This window comes from Watersipora subatra, chromosome 6 (genome assembly GCF_963576615.1).
Source record: "Watersipora subatra chromosome 6, tzWatSuba1.1, whole genome shotgun sequence".
Lineage (NCBI taxonomy): Eukaryota > Metazoa > Bryozoa > Gymnolaemata > Cheilostomatida > Watersiporidae > Watersipora > Watersipora subatra.
In genome coordinates, this window is record NC_088713.1 from 19,636,922 (window position 1) to 19,664,092 (window position 27,171).

The 27,171-nt window shown below is 32.6% G+C and overlaps 1 protein-coding gene across 1 annotated transcript in view; it reads right to left on the bottom strand.

The window, feature by feature from the left end:
• Window positions 1-10,130: 10,130 nt before the first annotated feature.
• Window positions 10,131-27,171, bottom strand: part of LOC137398579 (uncharacterized) — a 75,581-nt gene continuing 58,540 nt past the window's right edge. The window contains exon 7 of the mRNA XM_068084737.1: window positions 10,131-10,443. Coding sequence (XP_067940838.1) covers window positions 10,166-10,443 — 278 coding nt within the window. The 3' untranslated portion in view covers window positions 10,131-10,165. The remainder of the gene's footprint in view (window positions 10,444-27,171) is intronic.

Sequence of the window (27,171 nt, forward strand, 5' to 3'; positions counted from 1 at the left end):
GACTACTCTGCTCTTCTAGGTAGAGCGCTCCCATATACCGCACATATATTTTCCCCGAACCGTATAATGGAACCAGGTAGGAAACCGTATAAGAATAAATGATTTATAGAGTCGCTAACACGTTGGCTTAATTACTGCCAAACTAACAAAGTAATAGCGATAAGACACATAATGAAGACAGGCACAATATGTAAAATATATCTATAAGAGTAACTATATGCAAATAAACCACATAATAAACACAGATACAATATACAAAATACATATAACAGTAATTATATGCGAGTATAAACTATAAAAAAACATCAGAAATAAATTTTTGGTCCAGCGTATGCCAAAGTATAACATTAACGTAGCAGGTTTTTACCATTTAATTTATGACAAGCAACACTTTTTTACCAATTAAATACAACCACAATTATTTTGCACTCAACAATGAAAACACTAGGTGAGTCACCAATGTAAAACTTGTTTGTGCAACGAAATAAGCGCCCGTGTCAATCTAGTTGTAAGCGCCGTTGTAATGGATTTATAGCATACATTATCTCTGCGATATGTTGGGCATTTTTCTTTGGCTGAGCATTTTGCCTTCTTTATGACAAACAACCGGTCGACTGAAATTGCGAAATGATGAATCATGTTGTTTGCTAAGAACGGTGGTCAGCTTGGTATTTCTGCTGACTCTGGAACTACAGCCTACACGTGAAAGGATAATGATTGAAACAAGTATATAGAGACTTTAAGTTTATTGATCTACCATTTATGTTTAGAAGGTATATAATAATGTGTTACCTTATTTTTACTCAGACTTTTTCCTGCTCTTATCTGAATATCATTCTAAGTTTTATTCTATATTCAAGGTATGTCTTAATCTGAATTAGTAAATAAAAGGAATTATAACCTGTGAAATTAAGCTTGTTGTTATATATATCAATCTAAATTGTGGACAAGAGATTTTAGTCGCATGCTATGCTATTCTAGGCTGTAACGGCTTATCACCGAACAGCGTTGGTCTATCAATATCTGATTATCTCAGATATTGTTTGAGTTTGTACAACTTTTCATAGTCATCATATCACTATGTCAAGTTGATTATCCTATGTCAATTGATTGTCTCAATTACATAGGACTACGTTATTGAAGGGGCAATTATAACACAAAAGTCATCCTTTCGGGGTTATGGGGTTACATTAATACTGTTCATCACAGTTTAGTGTAGCTGTGGGCATTATCAATAACCAGGAAGTCATCCTTCCAGTGTCATGTGGCTACGCTAACACTGTTCATCACAGTTTAGTGTAGCTATGTAGGCCTATTTAAATATTAGGGTTAATATTAGCCTGACAGCATTTAAACTATAGCCCGTGAGTTCTTGCAGGTGTGTTAATACGTAGGTATTAAGGAAAATCCTTCACACTGTGCCGTTAGTTATTTGAACATGTTTTAGGTAATGGCAACAAAAGCGATTTCAGTATTATTTAATATTTTGCAGTCTAATTTTTGTTTATATTTTAAAAACTTTTTTAGGTAAATTATACATGTATTTTGATTTTTCAAAAAATCACAATCGTATTTCAGCTTTGGAATAATAGTAATATACAATTGACACTTTATTGGAACATGGATGCAGAAGAATGTCCTCTGTACTAGCTGATGCATTTTATGACGATGTTGGAAGCATAAACAAGAATGTGAAGTGCAATATATGCCAAACAGAATTTGCCTACCACCACAGCATATCATCATTAAATATCATTTAACTAATTTTCATCAGAATTCATCACTGGCTGTCACAGACGATAGCTACTACTACTGACTACCGCCACTACTGTCCCCTGTGAGTGGCTATTCTTTAAAGCTGGCAATATTGTATGTAGGCAGAGGGCATTTCTTCATTTGGATAATGTAAATAAACTATCTTGCCTCAACTTTTGGCTGGCTTAACTATAGACTTTCATGGACTATTTTCATATTCATAATAATTAATACATTGTAACTTATATACATTGTACATAACATGTACTTTTGTTAACAATAATTGTCTCAAATATAATTGATTTGTATGTAGCTGTATTATTTGTTTTCAATGCAAGTTTATGCGAAGTTAATTCTAAGATTAATTGAAGAATAACTGGTTCAGACCAGTTATTAATCGCGATTAGTTTTTATAATTGTTGTGCAGCTCTAATAATAATACAAGATAAATAATTGCAGATAGTGTAACTGCTGTTCAGAAGGTTTTTGGTTTAACGCGCCTGTCAAACAGCTAGTCTGTTATATGTTCACACGCATAGGAGCAACCATTCTATTTTGTGCAACTTTTAAAAACTTTGTAACATGAAAACTGAAAAAATGTATCATTTATTATTGTTAGTTTAGCCAGTTTTTGTTATCTTGTTTAAATGCCATCAAGTAGCAACATTGCTAAATACTGTTGGCTATAGAGTTTACCTCTCAAGAGAACCATTAAAAATCTATATAATTTGTTGTACTGCCAATCTTCTCTACAGCTTATCTTTATACAGTATCAGTATACACATGAGTGCTGAGTGTTTAAACTAACCTGCCAATAGTTTAGCCTTTTCCTTATTAGTCTTTAAGCATAATGTCAACTTTTTACAACTGTGCCAATATTCTTTCTCAGATGTTTTGATAAACGAGTGGTGGCATATTCAATTAAATGTAAGGGGTGCCTTGAAAACTGGGTTACTTTGATTCAACCTACTGAATATCAGAAGCGGCTTTCCTGTTGTTTATCTGTTAAAATAAAATATGCTGGGAAATTCTGTCTTTTGACAATTTTGCTGCACTTTTGTTTGCAGTGTTATAATTCTACTTGCCTCATACATCATTTTATTAAGTTTTTCTTTTTCTCAAGAGTTTGTATGTTTCAAAGATTACTAAGGAGGTTCTGAAGCAAAAATTTAATGTCTGAAGAGCAAAGTCTAATGAAATTAATTACTGGTAAAATGTGTACCTGTACTAGCAGTCCCACCCAGCGTTGCCTGGGTAATGAAAAGCCTTTGGACAGAAAATTGATTTGTATTTAACATACTGTATAACAACATTTACCATTCTAACTTTCAAACTACGTATCATGAGAAAAGTGTTTTGTCTTTTAAACAGTGAGAAGTAGTGAGAGTTGCTCGCTATTAGCCAGTTTAATAATGCTTCTCGTGATGTTAGGCTATGACCCGCGTCATACCCAAAGCTGTTAGGTATTTGCTCTCATATTGGCAAGCTAGCAATTCGATTTCTGTAGTCTAGTGGGTAAGGCGTCAGACTGGTGAATGGCAGGAGGGTCCGAGGTCAAATCTTCTCCGGTACAGAATATTTATTCCAAAATTTTAATATCTATAGCTGGACAATCAATCTTACAAACAATAAACTTTGAGAAATATATATAGATATAAACATATATAAACAGATACACTACAATTTTTGACGCATAATTCATGAACATACCAACCAGAGTACAACTAAATGATATTATGAATTGAATGGCATAAAAAGTCTGGATATATCACGACCAGAATTGTATGACAAGTGGTTTTTTTTTTAAATTGGAGACTTCTTTTTATGCAGATATAGGAACACAAAATTAAAGTACTTTACTCAAACTAAGAGATCAGATGTATTTTTCAATGTATATATCTTTCTTTTGGCTTTAGTCAGGTGTTATGAAAAACCACAATTTAGCATTCTTTAATTTACTTGAATTCTTGTAAGCAATATTTTAGGAAGACTATTATAAACTGCTGACATATATATGTACATGTAGGTTACACCGTTAGTACTATGAGAACATCACTAACTCAGGTAAGTGACAGGTTAGTACTGTCAAAAGGTCACTACTACAATTAAATGATCGTGCTAGTTGTATCAAAAAGTTACTAGTACAAATAAGTGACAGTGTTAGTACTATCAGAAGGTTACTAGTACACATAAGTGGCATTGTTAGTAATACCAAAAAGTTACTAGTACAAGTAAGTGACAGTGATAGTGCTATCAAAAAGTAGCCAGTACAATTAAGTGACAATGTTACAATGCCCAGTAATGAACTAAGACAAATAACTGCTAAGACATTTTCTGCTCCACAGAGAAGCAAAGCATTTTGAGCATGTACATTTCCATCAAATATATGCATATATATATATATATCTATAAACAATAAACTTTGGGAAATATATATATATATATACATGTATATATATATATATATATACATGTATATATATATATATATTTCTCAAAGTTTATTGTTTATAGATATATATATATATATATATATATATATATATATATATATATATATATATATATATATATATATACCTCTATAACCTCTATAAAGAGTGCAATAATCAAAGCCATGCTGGCTTGGATGTAGCCTGATCAAACAAGGTCTGCACTGCCTGTAGCTGAACCAGGACAAGGCAGTGACAAATGGGCTACTGGTTCAAAACGGTTGAGTGCTCAAACTCCCAGGTCTCTGGTTGGAGACCCGAGTTAGAGCAGAAATTACCACCCAAATGGGTTAACCGGGGTGAGGAAACAATTTTTTTACATATATATATTTATATATACATGTATATATATTTATATATATAGATTTACTTACAGACTTACCTATACATATTTACTTCAGTTTTTGAACCTCAAAGAAAAAGCAGCAGTTTTTTGAACAAGTGATTACTGTTTTCCCTAATGTTTATCTTTAGCTATTAATCAGAACAGGTGGATGAAAGTAACATAGCTCTACCATACACAACCATTTTTATCATCACGATATTTAGAGCAATCTTTGTTTTGATATGCAGGCATTGATACAAGCATCAGTAGATAGTTTCTTTCATGACTTACATAGTTATAAAATTTTAATCTTCAGTTGTTGGTCAGAACAGCTGTATGAAAGTGACGTACCACCACTACAAACAACCAGTTTGATCACTACCAGATAAAGAGCAAAATTTTCTTTTAGTCTACATGCTTTGATACAAGTACCAAAAGCCAGTTTCTTTCGTGCTCTCTCATTATGACTGTGACTTTTACTCAGAGCTGACTGTGAGTTCTCATTCAACTCACAGACTGTGATCTATTTACTAGCTGTTCTGTTACTTGTTTCTCTCTGTTCTATTTTAGTCAAATAAATCTCTGTGTCTTTAACTTTAAATTGTTTCACGTTTGCTTTATTTTACCATAGTTTATGTAGTTTTCATCAAATTCCATCAGATCAACTCTATTGCATAGAAGTGCTCAATATTCTGCTTATTCACAATATATTCACAATATAACTTTTATAAGTTCAACTAATACACAAAATTAGTATTTCAACTAGTTGTGTTACCCGGCGTTGCCGGAGTAATAAAAAAGTCTTTGGACAAAAAAAGTGATTTGTTTTTAACATATAACAACATTTGCTATTCTAACTTTCAAATCACATATAATGAGAGCAGTATTTTGTGTAATTGAAATAAATTAAGAGAGAAAATAAAAACAACTGTAAAAGTTTTCAAACTTTTTCAAACAACTTTAACTTTCAAACTTTATATCATGAGGAAATGGTTTTGTGCAGGAAAACTAAATGAAAAAGAAATAAAACAACTGTAAAGGTTTTCAAACAACTGCAAGTTTAGAATTTCATAACATAAAAGAAGTGTTTCATTGAAATAAGTTAAAAGAAAAATATAAATGTAAAGGTGTCTAATGTGAAACCATTAGAGAATAATGGCTAAATATAGTCTATTTTGCTATGATTACAATCAAAATTTTTTGGGTATACAGTTGTATGATTATTATGATTTCAGTTGGTTTCAGTGTTGGCATGTGAAAATACTGTAGGCTATTAATAGACGTATATAGAGTGGTATAGAAACCCATAGTCATTATCTAATGCAATTACTTTCAGGTAAAAATCACCATCATTACAAATAGTACCAAAATACTATGTCAACATTAGTAACTATAGGTACCTACAATTACTTTAGTGCTAGCTGTACTACACGGCGTTGCCCGGGAGATAAAAAGGCTTTGGACAGAAAAATGATTTGTATTTAACAAATAACAACATTTGCCATTCCAACTTTCAAAAAGCACATTATGAGAAAAGTGTTTGGTGTAGTTAAAATAAAATAGAGGAAAAAACAAAAACAACTTTAAAAGTTTTCAAACTAAGTCAAACAACTGTAACTTTCAAATTTTATACAACGAAGAATTTTTTTGTGCAGGTCAAATAAATTAAAAAAACCAAACAACACTAAAAGAGTTTAAATGTATATGTAAAATAATTTGCAAATAACAGTTAAATTAAGTCTGTTTTGTTACGATTACAATGAAAGATGATTTGGAAATAATACAACTACTATGAACTGAAAAAACAAAGCAAAGATCCTGAATATGTTGAATTAATAATAACAATTCTTGCATAGAAGTGTGTGTGTATAAAACAAAGTTACTGTTCCACCAGCAGGCCTGTATTCCTTAGTTGCAAGTTGAGTCGGCCAATGTTAGGCGACTAGTTATAAAATTCTGGAGGTTTAGAGGTGGCGGTGTAAGCCCCTCCCCCAACAGGTTTCTTCCATGTAGGGTCTCAACCTCAAGTTTTAAAAAATTTTATCGATAAGTATAATTATTTTTCTATTACCGGTATTTGAGATTTGTTTCAAGTGATGTGACTGCCAAGATCTTTGCAGATTAAAATATGCTAAACTTGACCGCAGTTAAAATGCTCAGATAAAAAAACATATTTTTCCTTTAAGCGTTTCAACAAAGATAAATTTTTCCTATCTTATTTTAAGTTCATCCAAAGGTTTCCACGCTTTCGGAAGGCCATTGCCAAGCGGATGTTTGGTAAAACTTCGCCTTTTGCAAATCTTTATAAAAGTCATTAACAAGAATTTTTTGCCGATGATGATAATAATGCCGCCTAAGAACTACTAAAAGTTGATGTTTATTCCTATGACTTGGGATAAAGTGATACTCTACAGCAATAACAACCGTTTCCGTAGACGTTGGGCATATAACTATTTGAGATAACGAAGTTAAGGTCGAGTTATCTAAAGTGATTTATCATTGTGTAGAAACGGGGCTAAACAAATCCGTTCGAGTTAACCAAGTGTTAGAGTTCAAATTTTACATTTTATCCAAGGATGAGCTATTCTAGTTTGACTGTACTTAACTGCCGAAAAAGCCTAAAAAGTTGGGGCGGCTCAACCGGCCAGCTGCTCCAAGAAGTACAAGCCTGTTCACCAGAAGCTATCCATCAACACTTCAAATACAACAATACTGGTACCTCTTGATACTGGTGTAAATTTAAAAATGAGTTTCGAACCGTCTTTGGCTGACCGAACGATGAGAGAATGTTGAGGCTTTTCCCACAGAGATACTATGATTGTTCGTGCGGAAAAAATTTTCTTTGACTGTGGATATAGCATTTGATCCTTACGAAAAACCAAAAATAAAAGTTTAAGAAAACACAAAAAAGCATCATGTTTCACAGAAAAAATAGAATTCATAGCTTTTGCATAAAACAATACTGGAACCTCTGGATACTGGTACAAATGAAAAACTAATATCGTGCTGTCGCTGACTGACGAATGAAAAAAAATGTAGAGGTGTTTCTTACGGAGTTGATGCAACTTCCCACATGAAAAAACTCAGCCGTGGACAGTCCACGCAACCAACCTGCCTATGCGGGAGTGTTGGCCCACACTCACACCAACCGAAAGGCCGGCCAGGGCCTCGGCAGTTCAGGCAGAAGACAACCAACCTCAGAAGGGGCCACGGCGCGAGAGGCCAGGCCGAAAGTGGCTCGCACCTAGAAAAGAGAGAGAGTTGGAGCCACAGGCCGACAGTCTTCTCACCACCATAGAAGAAAGGAGACCTACCAGTCTGTGCTTACCTTACCAACTAGAACAGACCAACTGCAGAGCCGATTGGGAGAGCGATTTGAGGAGGAAGAGCTCCGGTGGCTGCGAGAGGCCCACTGCGACCGGTTCTTAGAAGATAGCCGCCGGTGGCATCGGGTGGCCCTCTGAGCTCGAAAGCCTCTTAGGAATGTTCAAAATCAAATCCATGATGCCCTGTTCCTGGAGGATACTATCTCCCAGCGGGAAGTAGAGGCTCAACAGCACCGTCGGTCGGATGGCCCCGTGGCCAGTCTTGGGGGGAGAGTGTGATGGAAGAGCATCACAAACAAAGCCGGTGCCAGCATGAGGATCGATTGGCAGGCCAAGCTGGCCCTCCGCCTTTTGCCCGGAGGCCTGGCCGTCGAATAAAGGACAAAGGCGACTCAAAGTAAGCGGGTCATGTAGCGGCAAACGTTACGGCGGGAAACAGAAATTGCAGGTGGGCGGAGCCAATGGGGAAGAAGAGCATAAAAGGAAGAACGCGTTAAAGAGGCAGACAGAGCAGCGCAGCTCCCGGCATACGATAGACATTGTACACCAATACTGTTTATTATTTATGCATGCATGCTTGACCATTGTTATACTTGTTCAAATTTATTTACCACATAAATATATTTTGTATGGTCTGATAACAAGTCAGTCTTCGTGATTTGCTTGGCTTGCATATAACAGTGAAGGTGGCACGGTCCCGGCACGGTAAATTCCTTCACAATACACCCCAAAGAAGATTTTAAAAAAGAGGACAACCCAAGATTAATCTGTATTCACATTCCTGCTGTGCCCATTAGTGCTGCTTAAAATCTAAGCATTCTAAGCATGATCATGATTTGTGACTATGCATTGGTCGTTAGGTCACTTTTCTTCAGCCTCACAATTATTCTCGCATGTTTGGTTGAGGTCGCTAACCTCAGATGCTTGTCAGTTCTAATCACCAAAAAGATTTATTCTGCCAGTCAAGTTTTTCATCATTAGTGTGTGGTCACATTGTAACATAAATTGAACAAAATTCAACTAACAACTTGTTTATGATGTTCATTAAGGCTGCAAAGGTTTTGATTCTTTGTTTTGCTTCTTTCACGATTTACAGTTCAATAAAATAAAAAAGGTGAAAGCTTTATAAGACTACTATACTCATATAGTTGCCTTATTGATAATAATATAATAACCTCTACATGTATTACTGTGACAATAATATGACTATCGCAACACACATTTCTGTAATGATAATAATATGATTATCTCTACATGTATTCCTGTGATAATAATGTGACTATTGTCACGAGTGCAACTATTATAATTTTAGGATTATTTCCACATATACACGCATAAAAATGATATGAAACACTTAAAATGTATACCTATAATGATAGTATTGTTATATTCACATGTATTCCTATGATAAGGATAGGATTGTCTTCACATGTATGTTTATGATAGCGATATGCAACTTATTAAGAGTATTAAATAAAATGTTTTTAAATCTACTCTCACTACCGCTGTCAACTATTGCCATTTATTTGTATTCAGTGTAACCCTGTGAATGTTGTCTAACTTTGTTTAAGCTCTGCTAACAAATTGTTTTTTGGTAATAATGAGTGTTACTTCACCATTCTGTCTCTTCTTCCATTTTATTAAACTTGGTGTGATTTTAATAGAGCAATATTGTGGTAATGCTCAGAATAGTAGGTACTAATATTACAAGTATTTAAAATTATACTGTATTTGTACCCTAAGTGTGACCAAAAGTATGATTAGATTATTATTGTTACAATTTTTATTAGCAATTATATCACAGCTTAAATTGGTGATTTATCCTATCATTGACCTTCTTGAAGATGTTAGGCAATCCTAACAAAACTGTCTGTTAAATCACTAATATTTCTTCGTGTCAACTTTCACTAGAGCCAACCAATCACTAACTCTTTGCTGCTGTCTTCAGCATCATTATTATTATTACTATTCTTAGCATCATTATTATTATTACTATTCTTAGCATCATTATTATTATTACTATTCTTAGCATCATTATTATTATTACTATTCTTAGCATCATTATTATTATTATTACTATTCTTAGCATCATTACTATTATTACTATTCTTATTAATATTATTACTATTAGTCTAATTAAAAATGTTGTTAGTTATTGGTCAACAATGATAGCCAAGATTGATACTAAAATGTTTATATAAATGTGTTGCAAGATGTGTTGCTAAGGAATTTGGTTTTATAAAAGAGAATAAAAAGTTCATACTGTGTTAGTATATATATGTATGTATGTTTATGGTGATAGGGAGAGTCAGTAAAAAAGAAGGAATAAGTTGAAAGGTCATGGCACCAGATGTTGTAGGGTTGAACATTGCATATATGTCATCAGAGTTTTGATGATCTTCCGGTGCTTTGGCTCCAGTCATCTCTTCATAAACGTTGCATTTTAGTGTTGAACATTTACAAATTTGACCATCAAGTGTTGATATACATCCTTCACTACTAGGGAGTTGTCTGTCCACCTCATCAGATCCACAAGATCTTGATACTAAAATTAAGCAGAAAAAGCTGAGATACATGGAAATACAAGTAATCTGAATTTAGAAAAATACTTTATTAACTAACATCTTACTTTATATGATGTGACAATATTTATTACCAAAATAAATTTATTAACTAAAAATATAATATTAACTAATCAAGTTATTAGTTGAAATGTTCAACTCTGGTAGCTATCTATTTTTATGAATCAAGCTGTTTTTTTTAAATTAGGAGTTGATAGTTGGCGTTGTCTGGCAAATTGATACAGATAATCAAGTCAACCTAATAAAACTTCATTCTAATTTGCCATTGTTTACTACTTCCTGTTTCTTTCTGTATTTCAGTATAAAATCAGCAACCATCAAGTGAATAATATGCAACAATGAAAATTTTCACACACGCAGATTACCTAAGATGTTGCTAGAATAATGCCAAAAAAGTATACATATTTGTATAAATAGTTTAACAGCTGCTGACAGCTAAACCAATTAGAAGCTTTGTTACTAACTGCTGCCGACAGCTTAAAGCAAATAGAAGCTTGGTGCTAATTGACGTTAAAATTTCTGCTTCCACTTTTGAAAAATAAAGCTTGTTTTTCACATGTCCTCAGTTAAGTTTCATTATAGGGTTGACAAAGATGAAAGAGACGATACATCAACTTAACAATTTTCATCAAGATAGGCCAAACACTTCCTGTCCTTTACGCATCTCATCATGAAAGCACCTACTATTTTATAAGAAGGTGCAACAGCAACATTTTTTATGGACAAAGTTGTCCAAGATGTTGCTAGAATTAATTTTAAAATATCATCTTATAAGTCGAACCCTAAATCTTATAATAGGCTGCTGATAGCTAAAACAATTACATGGAGAACCGTTGTTACTAATCGCTGCCATTCACCAGAAGTTTTTTCACTAATGATGATTAATAATAATTTTATTCTTTTGTTTGAAAGTGTATTTCATGAGTTTGAACTGGCAAAAGTCTGTAATGAGTAAATTAACACAAAAATAACAAATTTTGTGATACAAAGCTTATGCTTGGTCATTTAAACTTGTGCACCCTAGCTCCATAAGTTTTTTTATCTTGACTTTTAAAGCAACAGACATGTAGTAAAGGCCTATCTCTAATAATAGTTAGCAAGCATACCTTTACCATTCTGTATCTGAAGTGTACACGACTGAATATTCCTACATTTAACTAACTCTCCAAGAGCCTGCCGGCAGTCTACACATGCATAGCAGTACAAAGAGGGTTTGCCAACAGCAGCCACATCAGCTGTACATTCTAAATATTCTTCATAGTAGTTGCATCCACTCTCTGAACATTTGCAGATATCCCTTTCTTGAGAGGTGTCACAACCATCAGATAATTCCAATCCTTCCAATGCTGATACACCGCAAGTGCGAAATACTATAAAAGCCAGTGTTACAACTAAAACCATTAATTTATATATTTCATACTGATACGTATATTATAGTACATATTATTGTATAAAATTATATACATAATAAGATCATTTATACAAACTTTTGAATGCCTTCAAAAATTTATTGAAGTTTTTCAAGTAGTATTGTTATTTGCTCGATGGCAATAAATCTGTTTCTATCTTTTAATAAGACAAACATGAATAAAAAGCTATCAGGGCCACTATATAAAAAACAAGATTTATATAATCAATTTGCAAGAGTAAAAAGCAAAGCTATTAATTTTTGATCAGTCAATTCAATGTGTCTTTTTAAATTCCTTTTAGTAGAACTTAACTAACAATTGTGTCTTATAAAGAAATTGTGCCAGTTTCCTACTACCTAGTTTTATTGTTTATTTTCACTTTACTCATTGTTCATTTTAAATGTTTCACAACAGATAGTCTTCCGGCTTTTACAGACATAAAGAAAGTTGTGCTAAAACTCTAAATGATGGTACAGCGATGTGGCTGGGCAAAACTCACTGAGACTAAATGATAAGCTTTTACGGTAACGGTGCATCTTAGGTCGGTAAAACACACATACAATGCACATACAACGCATGCGCAAAGCGCATACAAAGCCCTAGCAACGCACATACATTGTAGATACAATGCCGACACAAGTAATTAACAACGCATGAACAACAAATTATTTATATTCTGTTAATAAAACAGGTCTAAAACATTAAACAAAGTATTTTATTTAATATATGTTTTAAAACAGGTCTAAAACATTACAACCTCTTTGTTTATGGCAACCCCAAACTCTATAATGCATTTTTTGTGCGATGCTAGTGTGTGCGCATTGTATCTGCAATGTTTGTGCATTGCTAGTGCCTTGTATGTGCGTGGAGCATGCGTTGTATGCGCGTTGCATGCGCGTTGCATGCGCGTTGTATGCGCGTTGTATGCGCGTTGTATGCACGTTTTACCGACCTAAGATGCACCGTTACTGCTTTTACCCCAGGAACCTTAAGCTTACTAATAATCTGTTAATACAGAGCTCATGATACAGAGCATTGTTCTTTAATGAAACTAAACCAAAACTCGGAAAGCAAATCAAAAGTCTTTATGTAGTTTGTTTAGTATTAGGGTTATCATCGTCATTTTATCAATTTACTATTTTTTTTTAACTTTAAGATGTATATGTACAAAAAATAGCTGCTAAAAATATACAGAGTCTAAAAGATGAGCCCATTCAGGTGGCTAGAACCATTTTAGATATGTATCATTTAATTACAAACTTCTTTAATAAAACGAAACAAGAGCTAACAGATTAAAAATTTTAAAAAACTCTAAAATCATTTGTCCAGCTCAATTTCAAGTGTAACTTAAACTTAAGCAAGTGCTTATTTTGTAATTTACTACTTACTACTGCCCGTTGATGATCGTCCAAGGTAGCAAGATCTTGAGCTAGTAAAAATTGAACACTCCATGAGATCTCCTGCTGAGCAGCCACAGTCATTACATACATAGCAGTACCATGGGTCTGCAGATGTTGTTGTTACTGAACTGTCTGTGCCCAAAACAGGACCATCAGCGTAAGCGTTACACCCTGGCTCTAGACACTTACAGAATGTGTACCCAGCGTCTTCCATACAGCCAACACGAATGGGAAGATCATCAAGGTCTGGTGCTCCACAAGATCGTGAGACTGAAATAAGAAAATAGTTTAAGCTAATTTAGAAGAGTACAACATACAGTTGCAGATTTTGTCTATATTCTTATACAATTTTTTTAAATAGTAAAAAATATATAAAATGTATTTTTATATAATAAATAAATATATAATTAGTATAATAAATAAAAGTATAATAAATATAAGTAATATTGAATAGTTTCAAACTGTATATTTGGTAGTCTGTTAATTTAATTAAAACTTAAAGACCATGTGACTCAAAGTGCCTATGTACGAGGATATGTGTATCCTAGTGTTTTTTTCTAGAAAAAAACACTTAGTTTGCCAAGGGGTAAAAGTGCAATAAAACGTCAAAGCTAGCTGTATACGACTGTATATTCATGGCAGAATTTAATATTGCTTTTGGATTTCCTCAAAGTGATATCTACAAAAGTTAGAAATCCTATCACGATCCCATCACGATGAGAGCCATTACAGCCAAGCAAAAAAATGTGCATAAAAATGTCTTGGCTTTTGGCTTACTGCTTTCAAGATGCATGAAATATTTTACACGTAGATAAAAATGCCGAACTTGCATAAAGATGTAAGTACTGGTTGTACCACCTTGTACTTACTACAGAATTTAACCATGCTTTTGGATTTCTTCAAAGTGACATCTGCAACACTTGTGAGAAACATTATGTAGACACCAAAACCGCTGTACTAGCTAGTAAAGCTGGAGAAGTGAAGTAGCTTAAAAATGCAACTGAACTACGCGTTAAAAAAACTTTGTTCAAAAGTTTTTTACTTTTTAATATTAAAAACTTTGTTCAAAAGTTTTTAATATTAAAATCTCTGAAATAACCGATGCTGCTAGGATAAGTGGTGACACTGCGGTAGTAGTAGCACTGATAGATTTTAGAAAAAAAGTAATTTTCTTTGTCCTTAAAAGGAGTTGTGCAAAAATATTATAAACGTCAGTGGTGATTACACAACTTTTGTATTCCCGAGACTGTTACCAACGAGGCTACTATTTTGTTTACTCTGAGCTTTTTTTTAGTAAAGATCATAATGATGGTATCATTTCCTTGAATCACCACATAACCTTCTTGCTAGCCAACATCAAAAAGCAGAAAAAATTTGCAGATAACTGTTTTTCGCAAAATAAAAACAAATGTATTTTTGCATACCTCTACATGATGTAGCAATCAGAGCTAGATGAAGTTGCATTATTATTTAGTCTTTTTATTTCCTCTGAAACTTACTGATTTGCAAGTTCTGCATTTTTAATGCAAAGCTCTTGAAACCTTAAATATTTTAACTTTAAAAGTTAAATCTAAGAAGACAGTTACATTCATAGCTTGAGTTCTTATCCGCATTATCAATTATAGTAGAGCGAAATGACAACGTAATTTTTATGATCACACCTGGTGAATTGATGGAAAATTTAAGATGACAAATATTATCAGATAAACATGGTGGTTTTAAAGCTTAAACAAAAATAATATTAATTATTTACCAATTGGTCAATATGCTGCCAACAGCACACTCAAAGTAAATAAAATGTAATTGGAGATAGTTTAAATTGCTAAATCTATCTGAGAGTTTCTGCGAATGTATCTGTGAAATCAAATAAATCTAACGGACAGTAAAATTCCTAGCATCTATAATATAACTATCAAGTGTTAAAAATATTTCTTATCGCATTGACTGGATAGTTTTCACCCTTCAAGAAAAGATTTCATGTTTAGTTCAGTACTTATACAAAATCTGTATTTAATATAGACTTGTTACAAAAAGATTTCAGCATCTTATCTCTGCAAAAATTACAATTTCAGCTGGACAAAGCCTTTGTTCTTTTGCAAATAAAAAAGTTACAATTTCCGCTTGTAATACTTACTAAGTTCATCCAAATTATATGAGTGCTGGAAATAATCAAGGAAATTATGTCTCCAACCAGACTGGATAGTTCCTAATGCTGGAACATGTAGTACGCAGGCACATTAGTAAAATATGTAAGTTGATATTGACAAGTACAGTCAAAAGAGTCAAACCTTTTTAGAAACGAGTGAATATTATGAAAGGCTCATGTGGATGTTAGCCAGTGCACAATACCTAAGTTCAAGTTTGATTATGTAGTAATCCTTTGCTACTTTACCGACCAGCTGTCACGACTTTTGCATTTTACAGGCTAAATATAACCACTAAACAATTGAAAGTTAAAAAAACTAAAACATAAAATACCCAAACCACAGAAAATGCGTAAAATGAGTAAAATACATAAAACACAAAACTGTATAAATTTTTCTTTTCCTCTTACCTAGTGGTATCTCTCTATGGGCACCATTGCAATAGCAGTTAATGGGGTTTGCATGTTTCTGTTTTGTTTTGTGAAATGTAAAAGTGAAAATTCCCTATAACATTTTTATCATGTATTTTAAACAGTCTCAATTTTCATAATTGTCTGATAAACATTTATAGATGTTTAGAAGGTAAATGAAAAAAAAAGATTCAAATATACCTTCATTGTCAGGATCTTTGAGGTAGTAGCAAGTTCTAGATTCATAGAACAATGAGCACTCCAATAGGATTCCTAAAGAAGAGCCACAGTCAGAACAACCATAGCAAAACCAGCGTGAGTTTTCTTGACTTCCTAGTGCTGTTGTTGCGATTGAAGAAGAAGGATCAGTCCTTCCAGTAGGAGCAGTTTTTCTCGCATTAAAAGTTGTGGTTCTTTTAGTTAGAGTTGTTGTTGTTCTATTAGGAGTTGTTGTTCTTCTAGTAAGAGTGGTTGTTCTTCTAGTAGGAGTTGTGGTTGTTCTAGTAGGAGTTGTTGTTCTTCTAGTAGGAGTTGTTGTTCTTCTAGTAGGAGTGGTTGTTCTTCTAGTAGGAGTTGTGGTTGTTCTAGTAGAAGTTGTTGTTCTTCTAGTAGGAGTTGTTGTTCTTCTAGTAGGAGTTGTTGTTCTTCTAGTAGGAGTGGTTGTTCTTCTAGTAGGAGTTGTTGTTCTTCTAGTAGGAGTTGTTGTTTTATTATAAGTTATTGTTGTTCTAGTTGGAATAGTTGTTATTCTGGTAGGAGTTGTTGTTCTTCTGGTAGGAGTTGTTGTTCTTCTGGTAGGAGTTGTTGCTGAGGTGATATTGCTGTACTCATTGCAACCTGAATCACTGCAGCTACATATGGTGTAACCTCCAAATGTGCTGCAGCCTAAGGAATAGTTTTGCTGGTCTAGAGATGTGGTTCCACATGTCCTGATAACTGAAATCAGAAAATTGAACAAGTTGTAGTATTTCATGTAGTTTATACGTTTGTCTTTTCCGCATAAACACTTAGTGCTGAAATCAGGGAATATAGAAAAGTAAATAAGTAAATAAGAAAAACCTAAGGGAAACACAAAAGTTTTTTTTACTTATGATTAGGTTAATAGATAGAGAATATTGAGCATTGTAAAAAATAGAGTTGATCTGATAAAATGTGATGGAGACTAAATGAGTTGAAAATGAATTGGAGAAAACATGAAATACTCGAAAGTTAAAAATGCAATCATCAACTTGGTTAAAAGAGCAAAAAAAAAACAAGTAGTCAGAGAATAAAAGAGCAGCTAGTAAAATACAGAGTCAGCCCTAGATAATGACTAGAGTCAGCGGTTAATCATCACAGTTAGGTCATGAAAATACAGGCTATTGTTACTAGTATCAAAGCTTGTGTTTCAAATACAAATAATGCTTTTGATTTGGTGGTGATGCTGTTGGTCATGTGTAAAAGCAGTATGTCACTCTCATTTACCTGTTTGGACTAAAAACTCAAGATAAAAATTTGTAAAAATAGCTACTTTGTTTAAATAATTAGTGCCTTTCTTTGGAGTGTCAAAGTGGGAATAGATACTTATGTATACATCTGTGTTGCAGTTTTAGTGATATATTTCTCAAATGTTCAAACGTCGCCCTAAGGGTATTTTAGCTAGAGTGTTGTTGAAATTGCAATCAGGCCATCAGTATCTATTTTTGTAGTTTGTTTTGTAATTGAGCATTAATAAGGTATCAAATGCACCATAATAAAGTACTGCATACTTGCACCATTTGGTTCCATCAAAAGGTAGCAGTTTCTTGATGAGGAGAGAGTAGAGCAGTCAGTGAGAACTCTGACTGAAGATTCACAGTTGTCACACTGATAGCAATAAAAACCACCTGCTGGACTTGTCATAGCTGTGGTGATAGATGAACTGACATTATGTGGCCTTGTAGAGACCTGAGTAGAGCCTGTAGATTCAGGGAGTAAGTCTCGTGTATTACATAAATCAGTGAAGCATCGACAGAAGATTATAGCATCTTCTTGACGACATCCCTCAGATACACCAAAGAGGTTAAAACCCTCTACTCCACAAGATTTGGTGACTGAAAAATGCATAAAAGTATGTTGTATATGGTGGAAATACAATTTGCAATGATACATAATTTGTATAAGGTGAATGATAACAACAGTAATCTATTACCACAGTGATAGGTAAATGGAAGATCATTAATTTCTTTTCTTAGTAGTTATGAAGAAATTAACAAGTAATTAAAAAAGGATAGCTGATACTGCATGATTTGTATAAATTTGTACTCAGTTGGTGTTTTGAGTGCAATATATGAGGTTTTATATGGACTTTTTAGGAAGTTCAACTTTTTACGTTTATGCTAATGCTAAACTCGACATTTCTTTCAAAACTTGCGCTAAAGTATTTTTTCAAATAAGACATTGCACAAAAATTTACCAGATGAGAAGGCAAATGGTTGTATTCAATAAAAAATACCTGTAATTCAATTGCGCAATCGGAGTTAAAAAAATCAATTCTAAAAGAGACTCTGAAATAGTATTTTGAAAGTTGATATTTTGCAATCTGTCACTTATTGTCATTTACTTTTGATGGATGAAACTCATTTGGCTCAATCATGAAAAAATTTGATATCACTTTTTTAGCTATATCATTGACTCAAATGCAAAGCTAGTATATTAAAATTTCAACATTGTCATTGCAGGCTCATAAAAGACAAATTCCAAAATAATCCAATTATTAACTCACCCGTTCCACTGGACAGAAACTTCGAGATAAAACAGGAATCAGCATTTACAATGGCGCAGTGACGGGTGAAGCCTTCTCCATCATTACAGTCAGCACAGTTGTAACATTCTATAGCCTGAGATCTTTCAACCAATAGCCCTGAAGCACGAACATAAGCTTAGGTGTGCAAAGTTTTTTAAGAAATTTATTGGATAGTTAAAGATAAAAGTAAGATAACACAATGGGTAAAAGAGACAATGCTAAAAGAAGACATAGCTTTCAGTACCGTAAACAGAGTTACATTCAAACAGTCAACATACAAAGCAATTTCGCTCCATATCTTTGTTTGGTATGTTGAATCCATCATTTTATATATATATAAACTAAATAAATATATATACTAAATAAATATAAAATAAATATATATTAAAAATATATACTAAATGTATATACTAAACATATATTTACTAAATATATGTACTAAATATATAAATACTAAATATATATACTGAATATACAGTAAAACCTCTAAGTCCAGAGGGGTTCTAGTTTTTAACCCTTTTTCTATAGTTACATTAGGTTCAAATAGAGGCTGATATTGTATTTTTCAAATGGCACGTCAGAATTTTAAAAAGATAATTGTAGCTCTTTTACATGCTAATGAAAAGTTGCTTAGACTGTGCCCTCTCTTTCCGGTAAAGCGATGTTAAACTTTTTGGATGCAATATATCTGCTAACTAGCTTTAAACTTGTCAAAAATATTTTAATAAATATGCATTGAGAATTCGAAAAATATCTCTGCTAGTTGATATATCGCTTGCAATTAATTTGTGATTGTATTATAGCCTGTGTCCTCGCGTTCAAGTGTAACAACTTGCAAAGCACTTGTTATATATAACAAGTGCTTTTCAATTTGTGCTATATTTGTGTCTATATATATTCAAAAACAGGCTTGCAAAGCACATATATACTTATATTTATAAATTTTATTAAGAACTGTAAACTTTAAAACTATTTACTACTTAAAGTTTCATGGTTGCTACCATTCATCAGATAAAACTGTAATGATCTGGAGATCATGTGACTGTATGCAACAGCATGTCAAGTCAAGTAGTCTAAAGATTAAAGCCAACAATATATAATATTATATTTTGTTTATGTAAAATTAATGGTTCAGCAGCATCCAGAATAAAAATAGATACACCTTTATTGGGTTTGACATTGTAAATTTCCATCCATCAATTTCTGCAAAACTATGTAAATTTGCTATAGATTTTGCATCTAAGTTTGGCAGCATACAGGATGATGAAAGAGAGGTCATGTTACACACTAAGAGATCAGTACTATTCGAACAGAATAACATCTGGGGAAAAAGACATCGGACCAGCTATTTGAGGTCACAATGGGCAGCTGCGATCGAGCCGAGACGTGAGAACTAGTTGGAGCACACATTCTACCCCAAATATGCAAAGAATGTGGTAATAATTATGGATTATATCCAGATTATGGATCAGGTATTATAAAAAGCGGAGCTCAAAAATCCGAAAACACCAAGAAAAAAACTTGCACAATATTTAGGAGAAATGACTTGAAGATCACAATCAACGCCAACCAAAAAAATAGTCAACCTCTTGAATGTAACATTGAACCTAAACAACGATACACATAAAATTTACAACAAATTCAACAACACTCCACAAGATATAGACAGGAATCCAACCATCTCCCACAAATCCTTAAGAATCTATTAATTGCCATAAATAGAAGGCTAAAAACCTTTCATTTGTCGAGTCATCGTTTGTGATTGAAACAGGAATTTATCAAAATGCGCTAAAAAAAGTGGATATGATCACCAGCTAACATTTTTATCAGCAACAACAGGCAAGGAAAAGAAAAAAACAGACAAAAGCAGATAACTCGGCATAATCCACCTTCTAGCAAAAATGTGACCAGCAACATTTGGAAAACATTTTTGCGTATGCTAGACAGTGAGTTGTCTAACACGCACCTACTGCAAAAGATATTTAACCGAAACAACACCAATGTGAGTTATAGTTGCATGAAAAACATCAAACAAACTGTAAATTCACACAATAGTGCCTTACTGCAAATTGACCCTAAAGTTACAATAGAATGCAACTGCCAAATTAAAGAATATTGCCGTTAGATGGAAAGTTCTTAACTAAGTCAATAGTTTACAAGACAACAGTCACACCAGCAGATGAGCAGCCGAACCAGCACTATGTTAGACTTACTGATAATACTTTTAAAACACGCTATGCAAACCATAATTCCACCTTTAGGCATACACAAAAGAGATCTAGCACTGAATTGAGTAAATACATATGGAGCTTGAAGGAGAACAACATTGACTTGGATATAAGATGGAGAATTCTTAGAGAGGCAACATCATTTAACTGTTCAACTATGACATATACCATGTTCTTGCGGGAAAAGTTTTACATCATTCGAATGCCGGAGTTGGCTACATTGAACAGGTGAAACGAGCTGTCATATACATGCAGACAAGTAGACAAGTTCGTGTTAATCAATCACAAGGCAAAAACTGGAGTAAGACCCTGGACTCTATGTATTTAAATGTTTTAATCTGTTAGTTACTTCACCTCTATTATATAAATAAAGATAGTTGATTGACAAATTTTATTTGATGACTGCTGCTTCAAATCATGAAACTATTAGTAATAAAAGTGTTTTAACCATGGGTTTCAAACTTTCGTTTCTATATCTATATCTATATCTATATATATATATATATATATATATATATATATATATATATATATATATATATATATATATATATATATATATATATATATATATATATATATATATATATATATATATATGTATGTATATATATGTATATATATGTATATATATGTATGTATATATATGTATATATATATGTATATATATACGTATATATATGTATATATACATATATGTATATATATACACATATATACATATATATATATATATATATGTATATATATACACACATATATATATGTATATATACATGTATATATAGCGCATCTAATATTTAAACTGAGTGCGGTTGTTTACTATAAGACTAGCTTTTTGTTATTTCAGTTGTTCACATAAATTTATTAATGACTCAAACTAGATGACAGTAATTTTATTAATTACTTGGATTAAAAGGTGTTTGCTAGTATCTGGATTAGCGTCTCAGGTGAAAATATGTTTTTGAGATTTTCCTTATGGTTGCACATGACATGACACTTGTCGACAAAGAACTGAGTGGTATTTAAAAGTCATCAGTAGGCAAACTCCATCAAAACAAACTGACCAGCTAGATCTATTTTTTTCAGGCTACATAAAAATTTAGCATGGAATGCATTAGCTAGATTATCCTGATTTTGCAGCATTATTTATAGACATTCAACTCATTGCAGGAACTGTCTAATAATACTAGCAGTGTCCTTCGTACTAGTAAGTTCTAATAGTGCTAACAGTGTCCATCGTAGTAGCTACTGTCTCATAGTAGTAGCAGTATCCAGTGTAGCAGTGACTGTCTGATAGTGCTAGCAGTGTCCATTGTACTAGTAACAGTCTCATAGAAGTAGCAGGGTCCATTGTACTAGTAACTTTCTGATAGTACTAACAGTTTCCATTGTACTAGTAACTTTCTGATAGTACTAACAGTTTCCATTGTACTAGTAACTTTCTGATAGTACTAACAGTGTTCACTGCACTACTAACTTTCTGATAGTACTAACAGTGTCCTTCAAACTAGTAACCTTCTGATAGTACTAACAATGTCCATTGTACTAGTAACTTTCTAATAGTACTATAACAGTGTTTATTGTACTAATAACATTCTGGTAGTACTAACAATGTTAATTGTACTAGCCACAGTCTAGTAGTACTAACAGTGTCAAATTTTTATATTTGCAGCTTTTAATAGTATTTTATAAAATAAAAATAAGAAATTTGAGTAAAACAAAGACTGCGATATCAATCTTTTTGTATCACGTAACTAAAGTCAGAACATGGAGATAACCTAGCTACTTGATAGAAACCTACTTGTAATACCTTTTAGACTTTTCAGGTGACACATTTTATACAGCTCTTTGCTTATACATTACTACATTATATATTCCATTATGGTAGGTATGTTCATGGGTTACTCGTAATAAAAATATTACAGTTTATATACTTGTACACATTTTATCGATAATGTCATTGACTGTCAAAATCATGAAAAAAGAAAGGATTGATTACCATAAGGGAAACTTGTTTATAGCATGTCTTTTTATCAAGTTAATGCAATCAGATACACAGCAGGTTTGTCAAAAAAAACTTGCAAACAATTAGTACTTTTAAAAAATCATAAAAAACAGAAAAACTGCTTTCAACGCTCTGTAAATTAGATCAACATAGCGAAGTAAAGTCTCTCACTGCTTGTATCTAACGAGGCACCACTTACGTATTTAGCTAAATCTATCACCACTCCTTTATCAAAACATCTGAGAGAAAATATTGGCACAATTGTTAGAAACTGACATTACTGTGAAGGAAAGACTGATTGGAAAATCATAACTATTGGCAGGCTATTTGAGCTATTCAGCAATCCTCTGTATAATATGCATGGTAGATATAATATAATAATATAAAATAATATATGAAATATATAATAATATATAAACTACATAAAATGTGAATACAATATAGTATATATGTACGATAGTAAGATAATTCAGTTTCAGTTTATTTTGTCTTGATGACATTTGCTTCTCAATACAAATAACTCAATTATATCTGTTTGGGCTCAGCTAGTTTTATGTACAAAGTGCTGGCCTTTCCTATTCTAAAATTTTATTATTGGACCACCAATTGTCGGCCTTACCTATTTAAGCAACAAGTTGACTCCAGTAAAGATAATGTTGGTTTAATGGATATGCTGGACCACTAATCCTCTGAATTGCCTTTAGACTAAACTAAAGTTTCACGTTTAATCTATAGTATACTAGTAGTACTTTTATGTCTCATCTATAGTATACTAGTAGTACTTTTATGTCTCATCTACAGTATACTAGTAGTACTTTTATGTCTCATCTATAGTATACTAGTAGTACTTTTATGTCTCATCTATAGTATACTAGTAGTACTTTTATGTCTCATCTATAGTATACTAGTAGTACTTTTATGTCTCATCTATAGTATACTAGTAGTACTTTTATGTCTCATCTATAGTATACTAGTAGTACTTTTATGTCTCATCTATAGTATACTAATGGTACTTTTATGTCTCATCTATAGCATACTAGTAGTACTTTTATGTCTCATCTATAGTATACTAGTAGTACTTTTATGTCTCATCTATAGTATACTAGTAGTACTTTTATGTCCCATCTATAGTATACTAATGGTACTTTTATGTCTCATATATAGTATAATAGTAGTACTTTTATGTCTCATCTATAGTATACTAGCAGTACTTGTATGTCTCATCTATAGTATAATAGTACTACTTGTATGTCTCATCAATAGTATACTAGCAGTACTTGTATGTCTCATCTATAGTATAATAGTACTACTTGTATGTCTCATCAATAGTATACTAGCAGTACTTGTATGTCTCATCTATAGTATAATAGTAGTACTTGTATATCTCATCTATAGTATACTAGTAGCACTTTTATGTCTCATCTATAGTATACTAGTAGTACTTTTATGTCTCATCTATAGTATACTAGTAGTACTTTTATGTCTCATCTATAGTATACTAATGGTACTTTTATGTCTCACCTATAGCATACTAGTAGTACTTTTATGTCTCATCTATAGTATACTAGTAGTACTTTTATGTCTCATCTATAGTATACTAGTAGTACTTTTATGTCCCATCTATAGTATACTAATGGTATTTTTATGTCTCATATATAGTATAATAGTAGTACTTTTATGTCTCATCTATAGTATACTAGCAGTACTTGTATGTCTCATCTATAGTATAATAGTACTACTTGTATGTCTCATCAATAGTATACTAGCAGTACTTTTATGTCTCATCTATAGTATAATAGTACTACTTGTATGTCTCATCAATAGTATACTAGCAGTACTTGTATGTCCCATCTATAGTATAATAGTAGTACTTGTATATCTCATCTATAGTATACTAGCAGTACTTGTATGTCTCATTAAATTTTATATAATACTAGTATTACTTGTTAATTTCGACTAGGTTAACTGATATGGTTAAGACCACTATGGTGTCTTTTACCTTGAGTGTCTTAACTTTTTATCTCTTTGGAATGTTCAATAAATTAACACCATGAGCAAAACCTATCTTTTCTTGCACAATGGGCTGGGTACGCTTGTATAAAAATATACCATACTTTTACATACACTGCGTGTAAAAGGTAGCAACCTTCCCTAGCAGAAGTTGTCATGAATAGGACTTCGCCTGGCAGCTTTGCAACCCTAAGTTTACAGCTTACCCATCCACACCATTCAAACACAAAACACACCAACATCTCCATTCACATATTGCAATACAATGTCATCCTATAAACGCCATTTTTATCTTATTAAGACATACAAACCACTCAGTTTTTACTAATTTATGTTTACCTTATTTATGAGAGATCATGTGACTCCCAACAATTTTATTGAGTCTAAAAGGGATATCTTGGCAGGAAAGTTTAATTAGTTTGGAATGTTTATGAATTCTGATATAAAAACAAAAATAATAACAAACTCTTTTTATATACTTTTAACTGAGCAAGAACGCAATGCTAGTTAAAAATATATGTGGGAAATCAGAAAAATACATCAAATATTAAAATATCAGAAAAAAATCAGAAAAGTTCCATAAAATATTAAAATATATTGTGTATTAAAATAAATTATGAACAGAACTATTTTTAACTCATCTAGCTCCTCATCTTAGTTTGCTTTATCAGTTTGAACTTTTAGGATAAATATATTGATAACAGGAAGTACATATTTAGCATCAGTGTTAACAAAACACCTGGTTAAATAGTCAATATTGTAAGGAAGCTGTTTTTTTGTTGTTTCATAAGTTTTAAAAACACTCTTTCACTTGGTTATATAAACCACCAACATTTAAGTATCAGTGAAAAGTATTATGCATATAGAAGGAAAGGTTTGCTGGTTTCATTAACCAGCACACCTTTCCTTCTACATATATGCAAGCTTATAACAACTTACCAGCTACAAACAGAATATAAATAATCTCCATAGAGTTTTGGGGCTAGTTTTCTGTGACAATCAGTGTTCCTGAGAGCAAATAATGCTAAACCTATCTCGGTACAACCCAGCATACAACCAGAATGTATTACCATGGTAACAACAACTATTAGGTTGACCATAATATTTCAGCCATATTTCATTATTTGTTTAATGTTAGAGTTGGCTCAATTTTTCCTGGTCGGGAATTAGATTACTCAAGCATGATATTTGTGAAACCTAAAGCTTTTTTATTTTGTTGATTTGTCTTCCTTGACCAGATGGTGTTCTACAATTATGTATATTTTTGGTTAGCCAAAGAAATTAGTAAGAGCGCAACTAACTACACAAAAAAATTATGAAGTAATCTCACAAATGGCTATATTGTCTTCTCCATGTTAAACAAAAATTTATTTACCTGAATAAATGATCTGATGTGATTATTTAGGAGAACAAATAATTAATAATGTTTAATAATTGGACTCAGTCAGTTGTACATGCCCCTAATGATTGCTGTGATAGTTTTTGGCTTCATAAGAATGTTGTTAAAATATTGAAAAGGTTCTAATGAATCATTTGTTATGTATATTGTATAAGCTGGGTGTCAAAGCATAATTTTGAAAAACCTTACCTTTATGTCACAAAATCAAGGTGAGAAGTTGATACTTTTGGCTATGACTGTTATACGTGGCTAGGAGCATGGTTGTTGTGGATTACTGAAAACAATGTAACTGTGTGTAAAAGCTACTATATGAAGTCTGTCTTGATGGCTCATGTCTTGGTTCAGCTTTTTACAAACTTAATGTACTATTTTGTCAAAGGTGATAGAATGTTTATGATGGGTTTATTGACAATTATGTTTATAGTGACAGACAGAGTCAGCAAGAGACTATGCATAAGTTGTTATTAGGTAGTAATGATAGCCAAGATTATCAGAACATCTATATGAATGTGTTTCGAGATGTGTTAGTAAGTTTATATGTTTATGATGACACCAGTTCATGTTCAACTACAATTTTCCTGGTCACAGGGAAAGTCAGCAAGTGAATTGGCATAAGTTGAAAGGTCATGGCAGCAGATGTTGTAGGGTTGAATAATGCTCATGAGTTGTCAGAGTTAAGAGGATCTTTAGGTGCTTCAGCTCCAGTGATTTCTTCATAAACATTGCATTTTAGAGTGGAACATTTACAAACTTGACTATCAGATGTCAACGTACATTCTTCAGCACTAGAGAGTTGTCTGCCCATTTTGTCAGGTTCACAAGATCTTAATACTAAAATTACAGAGAAAAGGGTGAGATGAATAGGAATACTAACCATCTGGATCTGACAAAAGATCTGATAAGCTGAAATATTACTTTA